Below are 12,871 nucleotides of genomic sequence, written 5' to 3'. Positions count from 1 at the left end.
ATTTAATCCCAAGGTTGTTGACAGGGTAAAATAGTGACCACGAAAGCAGAACACTTAGCACAGAGTAATGTATACAGTCAGCCTCCAGAGTCATGTTTTCTAGCCACCCATATTCTGATCGTGCCTACAATACTGGCCTTGCAAGTGGGCAGTGATAAAGGAGGCGCAGAAAAGATTTCTTGAGTCCATTTATTCTCCTACCTTAAAGCATCTGGCTAGAAGCCTGCTGGTCCCGCACCCAAGCTGGGTGAGAGAGCAGAGAGCAGAGCTCGTAGTATTCGCTAAGGTCACACAACACCACTGAAATGTGTCACTTTGTCTCTGCAGACGAGTCAACATTTTCAGTGACCTGAGTCTATCAGTACATATGACCTTCCTTAGCAGAGGAAAATCTAATTAGAAGTTGTTAGATATTTTTTTTCATTTATTTCTTTTCTCATTTAAATAAATGACAAACACTCAAGCTAGGTTGCAATTCAAGACACATGTATCTTGATGTCATTTTTTATAGCTGAAGATTCTAAGCAGCAGCTTTGATAGTGATCAGTTTGTGGACAAATAAAATCTGCCCACAACTGAGAGCTCAGCCTGCTGGCTAGGGGGCCCTTCCCAGGGAGGACTTAGGTGCCCATGCCCCTCCAGAGGACTTTGGTTGGGCAAGTCTGGGGTCTGCAGCTGTCTCTTGGCCTGAACTCTGTGACATGGTGGAGGTAACATGGAGAGAACTGACACCTAGCCAAGTCAGGGATTCATCCCTGAGGAAGCCAGCCAGGCAGGGCGGGGCAGGAAGAGGGTGCAAAGCTTGTGCCTTTCAAGGAGATGTCACGGGAGTGGTAACAGGAAGGAGGGGGAGGAGGACAAAGGGAAGGCCGTGTTCTGGGGTAGTCTGCATGGGAAAGGGAACAGACTGCTGGAAGGGCCCAGCCGTCTCAGGCCAGGAACAGAAACTTGGGGTGTTCAGCTGTGCCCTGTCTCCCAGTGGGCCACCTTCCAGTTTCAGACACAATGGCAAGAATAGAAGCCTCAGTAACAAATAATGGCACAAAAACGAAATCCACTGATTGCAAGAAGCAACCTCCTATGTACTATGTACATAGTAAATAAAGAGAACTCCTGTTGCCATTCAAGAAGGTGGCAGCTATTGACTCCTTCAAATGCTTTTTTTTTTTTTTAAAGATTTATTTATTTGTACATACAGAACTGGGGTACAGGCTAGAGGCTCAGGGGTGGTGAGAGGCTTCACCAGAGACAGAGTGGGGAGCAGAACAGGCAGATCGACATTGCTGAGGGGAGCAGCGGGCGGGTCAGGAGAGGTCTGCCACGCCATGTGGTTACCTCCGGGGAAGGCGGGAATCAAACTCATGCGGAAGTGGCTCCAGCTTCTCAGTGCTGTGCTTTAACCTGCTGCGCCACCAGGGAGAGCCTCTCAAATGCTTTTTACCTCAGCCTTGATGCAGGTTCTCACTGGTGTGAATAACACTGAGCTGTCTGCCCGGCCTTAGGGAGGTGTTCTTACCTCCCTCTGTTTCTCCAATTGAAAGCATGGTTTATTAAAAAGTCTGCATCCAAATGTCTGTCACGCAGGCTTGTGACATGCAGTCATGGAATGGATTTAAGGCTCTGCACAAGATCAATCAACAGTTTAACACCCTGGCAACCCTCCATCATTGTTACTTGTGACAATCAGTTAGCTTCAGAAATATTTGAAGCTCTGTAACCCACACACTGGAGCTGCCATTTTCCCAGGCCTCTGCTTTAGCACTGGCCAGCATTTCTAAATCAAGCAGTTCAGTCAGGACACCCTCCAGGATGTGAGTAGTAGCTTTTGTTGAACTTAACCAAACAGATTAATTTCTTTATGATTCAGGAAGGTTTAATTGACAACTTTTAATCTGTGCTGCTAGGTTAATTCCTGGTGGCTTAGCTATAACTTTTCCAAATTGATTGTATGTGACAGATGAGCCCTATGAAATAAGAGTGACAATGCTGGAGTCTGATTTTCAGTGCAGTGACTCTTTACTCACACTCATTGGCAATTTATTCCAACAACTTTTTCATAGACCAAGGATTGAGAGCTTTCTTGCACATTGTTCAAGCCCTGCTACCCAACTCCTGCCAAGGAATGGAGATGGAGCTGGCCTGCACCTTTTTTGTGCAAGCAGGAACACTGCTCTCCCCTTGCTTTGTCAAGCAGGTCTCTGGGTGGGCCAACAGCTGCCTGGAGCCAGCCAACCTCAATGAGCCCAGCAGCACCACCATCCAGGTCAGTAAACAGGCCTCTAGGCAGAGCACAGGTAAGAGAGACATCCACATTGGTGAGGCAAGTATCTGAGGGCTGTGAAGGTGGGTGCCTCCTGTTACTTGCCAGAAGACCTGCAGAATTGCACTGAACTCACCCTCAATTGCTGCAGAAGTTTGTGCTCCTAGAAGGCCTTGCCCTTGAGTGACATGCTCTGAGGCAAGCAAATCTGACATTGAACCTCTTTTCAGCCTCCCCCCCACCTCCCACTCTGTCCCACTTCTCACACACACACACACAGACACATACACATAAAGGCAAAAAAAAAAAAGCATCTTCAGAGCCACCAGCAGGGCCCTGAGGGATTGGGCCTCTGCAACTAGCCTCCCAGGTCAAGTTCCCCCAGAGGTCAATTTGCACTATAACCCTCTTCTCAACCCCACCCTCTCTGAGATAGAAAAATGCCCAAAAGGTAGTTTCTTGGGAATTCAGCTTAAGGAAATAGTTTTTAATATATAATTTACTTATTTGTATATATTTTACATCATGGTCCATTTTGGTATAATGTTTGCTTTCTTTTCCCAGCTGTAATCCCTAGAGATTTCCACCAATGCACCTGTGCACCTTCTCCATATTCCCTTGTGCTTTTCTTGCCCTTTCTTTGATCCTTTCCCCACCCCCTCCCCTGCAGAATATATAGTTTTCTGTTTATTTTTAATTTTTTTCCCTAGAGCCTCTCTACTCCTCCTATAAGTAAAACCATCTGGTATTTGTCTTTTTTCCTTATGACTTATTTCATTTAGCAGAATCTTTTCTAGCTCCATCCATGTTGCTGTGAATGGCATGAGTTTATCTTTTCTGGTTGCTGAGTAGTATTCCAGTGTATATATACATACCACATCTTGATCCAGGCATCTGGGCATTTTTGGGCATTTGGGTTGATTCCACATCTTACCTATTATAAATAGAGCTGCAATAAACATAGAGGTGCATGTATTCTTTTGTATTAATGATTTTGTGTCCTTTGGGTAGATCTCTTAGGGAGTAGAATTGCTAGGTCATATGGTAGATCCCATTTTTAGTAGTTTGAGGAAACTCCACACAGCTTTCCATAGTGGTTAGACCAGTTTGCATTCCCACCAGCAGTGTAGGAGAGTTCCTTTTTCTCCACATCCTCACCAACATTTGTTGCTAGTTGTTTTAAGATGTGCCATTCTTACTGGTGTAAGGTGGTACCTCATTGTGGTTTTAATTTGCATTGCTCTGATTATGAAGGATGTTGGACATTTTTTTCATATGCCTGTTAACCATTTGCATTTTAAGAAAATATTTTGAGACATAAAGTTATATATAGTAAGATATTTTTCCTACTGCTAGCCAAAAAAAAAAAAAATTACAAATAACCTAGCTGTCGAGAAATTAGGAATGAATTATATTATGCATTAATCCTTATGATTAAAGCTAAGAAAGATTGTTGATATTTACTCAGTGCTTTATTTAGCATCCATTTCCATACTCAATGTTTTTAGCTCAGTGCACCCCACAGTCACACTGGGAGGTCAGTGCTATGTCCTTTTTCACAAATGGAGAAACTGAGGCACAGGAGTGAAGCTTCTCACCGAGGGTCCTTCTCTCCCAGGGTTATCAGGATGATAACCCAGGCAGCCTGGCTTCAGCAGCCTTGATAATCACATGGGGAATTATCAACAGGGAATTATCAACAGTCTAGCACAAAGTATATTTCTACTAAATAATAGAGAACGTTCTAGAACCAGTGTTGTTTAAGAAGCAAAATAGCAAGTGATATAAACTTTATGACTGAATTGGGAGCAATATATGTGTGCAGGACTGTAGGGTCAAAATGCAAACATTAAGATCTTTATTGATATGGAGGTTTCCGCCTCTCAATTTTCTCCAGTGTTTCACATTATCTTTTCAAATTAATTTAAAATGTTTAATTCCCTGTCTCATTGTGCTTCCAGGGGGCCCAAGGCCACAGTTATTGCTCTCAACACCCAGGGTGCATCATCCTCTAAGAAACAGGAGCAGTGAAGTGCCATGAAAAGCCTGGGGCGGGGCCAGGCAGCTTGGGTTCAAATCCAAAGTTTCTATCTTAAGTAACTGTGTGGGTGGTGTGGTTTTGCCACTCACAAGCATGTGATCTTGCCTGACCCCTCCAAGTCTTGGCTTGGACTGTGAATAACAATAGAACTTTGGAGAAGAGTCAGTGAAGGTGTGTTCAAGTGTTTAAACAGAGTCTAGCACAAACTGTATGCTTACTAAATATACAAAGGATTGGGCAAACACCTTCCTGTAAGGGGTGGTCAGCCTGCTCCTTTTTCTGATAATGCATGGAATTTAAAGGCTGTCAGGAAAGTTGCTAAGTTGTTGTCTAAGCAAAGGTTCTGCCAGGGATGAGGCCAAGCAGCTGGGGCCTTGCAGGGAATGGGGTGTTAACATGACATAGCATTCCCCTCATAGCCTGGCTCCCTCCCAGGAATCTGTCTGAGCATTATACACCTAATGCTTCCTGGGAAGAAGCAGAGTAGCCCAAATATTCATAGAATACAATAAGGTCTTTGGCAGTTGCTAGTTATTACTAATACATACTAACCACACATGCATACCCATGTCAGGGCTGCTCCATGCCCTCATAGCCTGTGCACAGGTGTCGTTCTCCTGCTTGCAGGTGAGGACTGGAAAGACTCCACATGGGTGCTCTGAGGTGGCACAGCAGCTGCACATCTGGCTTTGTGAGCACCATGTCCTTCCAAAGCTCATAGTGGCAGAGATTCTTCTCCCGGACACCCAGCTGTTGCCTTTCATCTGTGCCCAAGGCCTCGTCATCCATGTCCCTGTTATGTTTCAGATGAAATGTCAACTACAGCGAGGTCCTTCTTCCCATACCTTTAGGGACCTGGCCGAGTCTCTCTGATTCTCTTACTGTGTGGGGTAGAGAAAGGCCAAGGAGTCAGGAGAATCTTAGGACAGTGAGGAAGCACATGGGGAAGAGGAACCCAATTAAATGCTTGACTTTCCCTCAGCATTTAGGAAAGGGGAAAGTTTGTGTGAAACTAAAAATGTTTGAATTACACCTTCCTTGGCAAGCACCTCTAATAAAAGCCATTACAGGGCAACCCCAATATGAAATGGGTTGCCTCACTGTGGGTCTTCACCAGTGCCTTGAAAGAGACTTATAATAAGACTTAACTGCAGGCACACACAAAAATGCTAATGAAGGGTTTATTTTCAAAAGAAGGGGAAATGAAGACATGAATAACTCAGGGAGAAAGAAAGGGAGATCAATTGGTAAATGCATCCTACCATTTCTGCTGACCTGGAATCCCAATAGCACATTGAGTGCCAACGAGAGCCAAGAGTCAAGCCAAGAGCCCAGAAGCCAAGAGCCCAAGAGTCAAAGCCAAGAGCCCAGAAGCCAAGAGCCCAAGAGTCAAAAGCCAAGAGACCCTCAAGGCCCACATGTCTGGTTTTATACCAAACCTGGCTGCTTAACTCCACCTTCTCAGGTCCCTATCATCCCTTCCTTGATGATAGGGCTTCTAGGTCCCGGTATCTTAATGGCTTTAGTCTAGAGTGGGGGTGGAGTCCACAAAACTTGTGTGGAGTTCATTCAGGGCATCCTTTCCCTCTCCACAAAGCCACTTCACTGTTTGATGCTGAGGAAGAGTAGAATATTGAGCTTCCAGCTGAAAAAACTCCCAACTGCTTGTCCACACTCAGCCTCACTAGCCCTGAAGTGCAGTTATTCTGCCTGCCCACCCCACTGAGGACCACTCATCCTGGTCTGGGTGGAGTGTGCATGCCAGGGAGCCACCCCTTTCCGACTGGGTGTATGGTTTCTCCTGTGAGGCTCATGCCAGCAACTGTACAGCCCATGGAGGTCCTATACTTGAGCCTTGTGAGGGTACAGAGATTCTAGATCTTAGGCTCAGAAGGGGTGACCAGAGACTGTGTGTCAACAGTCTTTGACTTTAAAATGCTTCCTGAGGGGGAAATGGATGCTCTGTTAATCAAATTGGTTGTTTCTTGTTCTGTGAGTCAACCTTTTCAGGGTCCAGGACTGTTATGTAACCTAGACTGCTGGTACAGCGCTAACTCCCCACTTATGAAACCCCAGGCCAGTTACAGGACACTGCGGGCCTTCAGCTGATTTACCTGGGAAGTGTGGCAAGTCTGTTCCTGGTGCTACCTCATGACAAAAACATCCCTCTGAGTCTCACTGAGCCACACCTTTCTGCCAGCATCCTCCACATCTGGACTTCCAGTCTGAAGAGAGCCAGGATTAATGTGTCCCTGCCCTGGTGAGCAGCCCCATCTTGCATAGAGGGTGCTCTGCAGCCCAATCCAGTCAGCCAAGACTGGATCTGAATGCAAGAGGTATGACTTTTAAGTCTGTCCTTAACTGCTGGGTCAATTTGTAGTCCCAGAGGTTAGGCAAAGGGAGTGTGCCTGGAGATGGGTTCACTTCAGAGTCTTTGCTGACTAGGTTGTGGCACAGAATGAAAGGAACTGATTTTCTGGAGGTGTTCTCAAGATGAGACACTCTGCCTTGACTGGGCCAGAGTGGAGCCCCTAAGCTGTACAGCAGGAAAGAAGGACAGTGCAGCTCCCTTCAAGAAATGTGCCTCAAACCTTAACACATTACAGTAATACACAATTGCCATTTTTCCAAAACCAAAAAAAAAAGAGTTTATATAATTGAGCAAATATAGATACAATTTTCATCAAAAGGCAAATTAAGGCATAAAAATTGAAGACTTTAAGTCTCTGTTCTGAAGTTTCTCATTCTTTTGTAACAGAGATGAGCCCTTTTTAAGAAAAGCTAATATGCACAAACACAAATTGTCAAGGCATTATACAATGGTGCTAGATTTTGTTTTGCAAAGGCAAATCTTATTGGCAAAATATTACTTTACAACAGGATTTTTCATGCAGCTTCTTCAGATGATTAGCTCTTCTAGTATATCTGATATCAGAGTAGTAAATCTATAAGAAATCTGTAGATGACATGCATGGGTGAACGCAGTCCAAGGGCTCATTTTCAGCGTGTATCCACTTCACGTTCCTTCCCTCCAGGTGCTCTGGCCTCCTTCACTGACCAGTTCTCAGCAGCTCATAGCCAGAGGCCTCGGCAGTGCTCCTCAAGGGGTTAAAAATAAGTCCAGGCACTGGAATGAAAATATACAGATAAAGACAAAATGTAAAGGGACTTTTATTCTACATTAAGAACAATAACATACCAAAGGACAATCAAGAAAACCAAAAATGAATGTTAAAAATGTCATTACATCCATAATGACGCTCACAAGAAAGGCCAATAATATCAAATATATTTGTTAATCAATAAAACACTGAGTTATTAGAGCAATGTAGTAAAAAAGCTAAGAATGAGCATTTTTCTGATATTAGAAGGGATTTTTTTTTTTAAGTCCATGAGCTCTCTTATATCCAAAAGGATGTTTGTCCTTCCTTCACAGAGCTTCTGGTTATCATTTTTGTGGTATTCCTAAGAGTGTTTTCTTCTTTTTTAAAAAATCGAGATATAATTCACATACCATAAAATTTATTCTTTTAAAATATACAATTCAAATGATTTTAGCATATTGGCCAAGCTATGTAACTATCACCATCACCACTATCTAATTTAGAACTTTATCATCATTCAAAAGAAACCGATACCCACATCATTACACATCCCTCCTCTCCCAATAACTATACCCACATTATTACATATCCCTCCTCTCCCACTAATCTAATTTCTCTCTCTCTCTATATATATATATTTGTCTGTTGATAGTTCATATAAATGAAATTGTACAGTAAGTAGCTACTCTCAGTAGCAAGATTCATCATTATAGCATCTATCAGTACTTCATTCTTTTTATGGCTGTACAGTACTTCATTCTTTTTAATCTGTCCATTGTATGGACAGATTACATTTCTTTTTTCTTTAATTTCCTTCCAAGCTATTCTTAGGTATTATTTTCATATAACAATTGTACATATTTATGAGTCCAACCTAATGATTTCGTGTATGAACACTTGTGAAATGTACCACAGTCGAAGTGACTAATACATCTACTACTTCACATAAATATCATTGTGTATGTGGATATAGCACATTTCACTTATCCATTCATCAATTTATAGACACGGGTCATGACACTTTTTCTTGTGTCTACTTTTTGACTTCTACAACATTCACATGCGCATTTTTTGTGTAGATACATATTTTCAATTATCTTGAATGAAAATCTAGGAAATGGTCATGTGTTAACTTTGTATTTTACATTTTGAGGAATTACCAAACAGCTTCCCAAGTAATGTGAGAGCTTCTGCATGTCCTTGTCAACACTTGATATCATCTGCAATGTTGTTGTTGTTAGTTCTTTTAAAATCTCTCTTAATGCTTAATGGTACAGAGTTTCCAACAGGAAAGATAAAAAAGCTCTGGAGTAGATAGTGGTGATGGTTGCACAACAGTAAGAATGTACTTAATGCCATTGTATTATACATGGAATGCATCATATACTTACCAGGTTAAAAATGGCACATTTTATATTGTGCATATTTTACTACTACAATTTTTAAAATCCCTTTTCATGAATCTGCTTTCTCAAATTCTGAATAAAATAGTAGAGATTTTGTAAAGCTTGTATTCAGGAACTGACAAATTATTCTTAGTTGTATTCACTAGGATGCCTACATTTCCTCTTCCCTCCAGCCAAGCTGTCCTTTGATCTTTGTTTTCCTGCTCTGACTAAAGGCTAGAAGGTTGCACCTATCTGGCCTCCCTAAGGGGTGTTAAGACAGCTGTTGGAGGAGGCCCCCAACTTTTTCCTTATTACCATCCGAGTCAGTATGAATTGATAGCTCATGGTCACTTTCATTTGCATTTCCCTAAGGACTAATGATGCTGAACATCTTTTTAGGATTTTATATCCATTTATACATCTTTCTTGGACCAATTATCTACCCAAATGCTTTGCCCATTTTTAAAATGGTTATCTGTTTGTAGGAAATGGTTATTTCTTACTAAGGGAAAATAGGCTCTTAGTTGATATATCATTTGTAAATATTCTCTCCCACTTTGTGGATGAGCTTTTTCTTCCTTGGTGGTGTTTTTCGAAACACAGTTTTCAATTTTTATGAAGTTCAATTAATCTATTTTTTCTTTTTCTTAAGATAATAGCTAAGAAAAAATGTTTTTAGCCAAGGGGCCCTCCCTGATGGTGCAAAGGGTTAAAGCACAGCTAGCCACAGCCGCTTCAGCGCAAGTTCAATCCCTGGCCCTGGAGGTAACCTACATGGTGCAGCAGACCTCGCCTGTCTCGTCCACTGCTCCCTTCAGCAGGTTCTTCCTGATCTGCCTGTTCTGCTCCCCACTCTGTCTCTGGTGAACCCTCTCACACCCTTGCACCTCTGGCCTGTACCCCAGTTCTGTATGCATACATAAGTAAATCTTTAAAAAGTAATAATAAAATAAACATTTAGCCAAGACCATAAAGATTCATGCCTATATTCCTTCTGAAGATTTATAATTTTGGTTCCTATATTTAGATCTCTGATCCATCATGTGTAAATTTTTTTTTTTTTCATACTTGGTGTGGGGTTAATTAGTTACCCAGCACCAAAGAAAGAAATTTTCTTTCTCCCTTTAATTTTCTTGGCATACTTGTTTATATCAATTGAACATAGATATATGGTTTTATTCTGGGTTTCAATTCTATTCTATTTGTCATAAGTGTCTATACTTACACCAGTATCACACACTCCTGATTACTCTAGTTTTTTAGTATGTTTAGGAATGAGGAAGTGGTAATCTTCAATTTTGTTCTCATTTTCAAAATTGTTTCAATTATGCTGGGTCCCATGCATTTCCTTAAACATTTGAGGATCAGCCTGGCAGTTTTTGTCAAAAAGACAAGTGGGACACAAAAGGATGGTATTAAATCTATAGATGCATTTGAGGAATATGTCTAACAATATTGTGTTCAAATTCATGAACACAGGGTGTCTTTCACTTTATTTAGGTTTTCTTTCACTTCTTTCAATGATGTTTTGTAGTTTTCAGTGCACAAGTTTTCCAGTATTGTGCTAGCTTTACCTCTAAGTATCTTATTCCTTTTTATGTTGTTGTGAATGGGATGACATCATCAGATTGTCCTTTACTAATAAAGAAATGGTTAATTTTTGTATCTTGATTTTGTATCGTGCCACCTAGAGGGATTCATTTATTAGTTGTAGCATTTGTGTGTGAATTCCTTGGAACTTTCTATATGTGAAACAGTCATCTGTGATTAGAGATGGGTTTACTTCTTTTCTAATCTGGATGCATTTTATTTCTTTTTCTGCAAAGTTGCCCTGCACACTCTTTCGCACAATATTAAACAGCAGTGGTGTGCATCTTGGTTTATTTCTTGAGCTTGTGGGGAGGTGAACACTTGAGTCTTTCACCATTTAGTATAATGTTAAATGTGGATCTTTTGTAGATGCCCCTTTTCGAGTTGAAAAAACTTCATCTACCTCAAGTTTGTTGAATGGTTTGTTTTTATGAAAAAATGTTGGTCTTTTCAGTGCTGTTTCTTCATCTATTGAGATGATCTTTATTAATATGGTGCTTTACACTGATTGATTTTCATATGTTGAAACCACCTTGCTCTCCTGAGCTAAATCCGACTTGGACATGGTGGGATTTATATATATATCTATATATATATATTGCTGGATTTAATTTGCTAGTATTTCATTTAGGATTTTTGCATCTATAGTCATAAGGCATACTGGCTTCTCATTTTCTTTCTTGGAATATCCCTGTCTGGTTTTGGTAACTGGTATTTTCTTTTCAATTCATTTTTTTTTTTTGGTAGCAATTCTTCTGGACTTGCCTTTATAGACATTCAAGAAAAATACCTTAATCCTTCATAGTCATACCTCACTTTCACTCTGTTTTCAGTTCACTAAAAATGACATACCCAATTTTATCACTCACCATTTTCAAGTCTATTCTTGACTTCAAATATCCTTTAGCTCTTTCTCCAAGATATTGAAAAGCAATAAAACCATAAAGTTGATGCAGAGGTACCTACACTGTGCTAGGTACCTGTTCTGAACCCCACTGTTCTGAACCCCACACAAGGATGAGTCCACTTCATCTTCACAAGACTAAGAACTAAGGAGTATTATTATGTTCACTTAATAAATGAGGAAACTAAAGTAAAGACAGCAAACTAACTTGCCCAGATCTCTCAGCAAGGATGAGACTGAGCCAGGTTCCAAACTTCAGATAGGATCCCCACATTCACTATGTATTAGGAGTAGTTAAGAAAATTTCAGAAGGGGTATTCCATGCAACTTTTTGGAGAAATGTCAGCATACTTGGAGAAAGCATATACCATTAAAAAGAAAACTATTTTAAATAGTTTTATGAAAAAATCTGGTATTTTTGTTTAATATATTGGTCACATTGTCTTGTATAGCAATGGAGAACTTTAATGTTAAATGGATTTATCCAACATTTTTATTCTCCTATAAGTTCTGCATGATTTAAAGAAAAGACCATTAAATTCCATTTTGAGCTTTCGGTTTTCAAAGAAAAATGATGTCAGCAGTCCGTTCAAAGGATGTTTCAATGGTAAAATTTCAAATATCTTGCCCTTGAGGGAATATTACAAAGCAGGGTGCTGATTCTTTCTGCTATAAGGACTTCCAAGGAAAACTCAGACTTTAATTTGCATTCCTTTCCTGCTATGCTTCAAAGATATACACTGCATACAGCAACCATAAAAATGTCGTATCAGGGACCCTCCCTGGTGGCGCAGCGGGTTAAAGCACAGCACTAAGAAGCTAAAGCCACTTCTGCATGATTTCTATCCCAGCCTGCACTAGAGGTGATCCACCTGGCACAGCAGACCTCTCCTGAACCCCCGCTGCTCCCCTCAGCGGTGTACTTCATCAGTTGGCCTGTTCTGCTCCCTGCTCTGTCTCTGGTGAATCCTCTCACCACCCCACACCTCTGGCCTGTTTTCCCGTTCCATATGCATAAATAAATAAATCTTTTTTTAAAAAGTCTTATCAAATTTAAACATGTTAAGAGCGATACTATTGTCAATTAGTCAATAATTTCTTTTCTACACCTACTGTATGTGAGACGCCACAAATGATGGGAAGTAGCAGAGAGTGGACATTGAGCACATGCACTCTGCTTTCTGTCAGCCTTGGTCTTGGTAGAGGTCCGACACGTATTCATCATGTCCTCTTGGGCAATTTTCGTAAACTTAAGTCCCAGTTTTCTCATCTGTAAAATGAGGACAATAGAAACATAATTATGTGAAAATGAAATGAGATAATCCACATAAAATACTTTCTATAGTACCTAGCACATGGTAAGCCTTCATTCACTATCATTATTAAGCAATCAAAAATTGATTAGGATAGCCTCTCTTCCCAAAGTAGTTTATAAACCATAAGTAACAGTAATCAGAAACAGGATGTTCTGTACATCAAAAAAGTAAAAAACAAAAAGTGTTAAAGAGGCCTTAAGAACCAAAAGTCATTAAGGAGCTGGAGAGAAGAGGAGGGAACAGTAACTGGGCTTGAGAAAAGGACAGA

General features: G+C 40.8%; 2 protein-coding genes across 4 annotated transcripts in view; one reads left to right on the top strand and one right to left on the bottom strand.

Moving 5' to 3' along the window:
- The window catches only part of SERPINE3 (serpin peptidase inhibitor, clade E (nexin, plasminogen activator inhibitor type 1), member 3), a 41,209-nt gene that overhangs the window by 18,661 nt on the left and 9,677 nt on the right, over positions 1 to 12,871 (top strand). The window contains 5 exon segments of the mRNA XM_012723175.1: positions 2,061 to 2,294; positions 4,929 to 4,985; positions 4,988 to 5,038; positions 5,041 to 5,130; positions 6,378 to 6,561. Of these exon segments, the coding sequence (XP_012578629.1) occupies positions 2,061 to 2,294; positions 4,929 to 4,985; positions 4,988 to 5,038; positions 5,041 to 5,130; positions 6,378 to 6,561 (616 nt within the window).
- INTS6 (integrator complex subunit 6) overlaps positions 6,968 to 12,871 on the bottom strand; it is a 98,232-nt gene continuing 92,328 nt past the window's right edge. For all 3 annotated transcript variants that reach the window (XR_001145333.1, XR_001145334.1, XR_001145335.1), the window contains 2 exons: positions 12,401 to 12,557; positions 6,968 to 7,428 (listed from right to left, as the gene is read on the bottom strand). The gene's annotated coding sequence lies outside the window, so the exon portion shown is untranslated. The remainder of the gene's footprint in view (positions 7,429 to 12,400; positions 12,558 to 12,871) is intronic.

Source organism: Condylura cristata, unplaced genomic scaffold, assembly GCF_000260355.1.
Source record: "Condylura cristata isolate star-nosed mole 26May11 unplaced genomic scaffold, ConCri1.0 scaffold00010, whole genome shotgun sequence".
NCBI lineage: Eukaryota > Metazoa > Chordata > Mammalia > Eulipotyphla > Talpidae > Condylura > Condylura cristata.
This window is presented reverse-complemented; position numbering and strand designations above follow the sequence as displayed.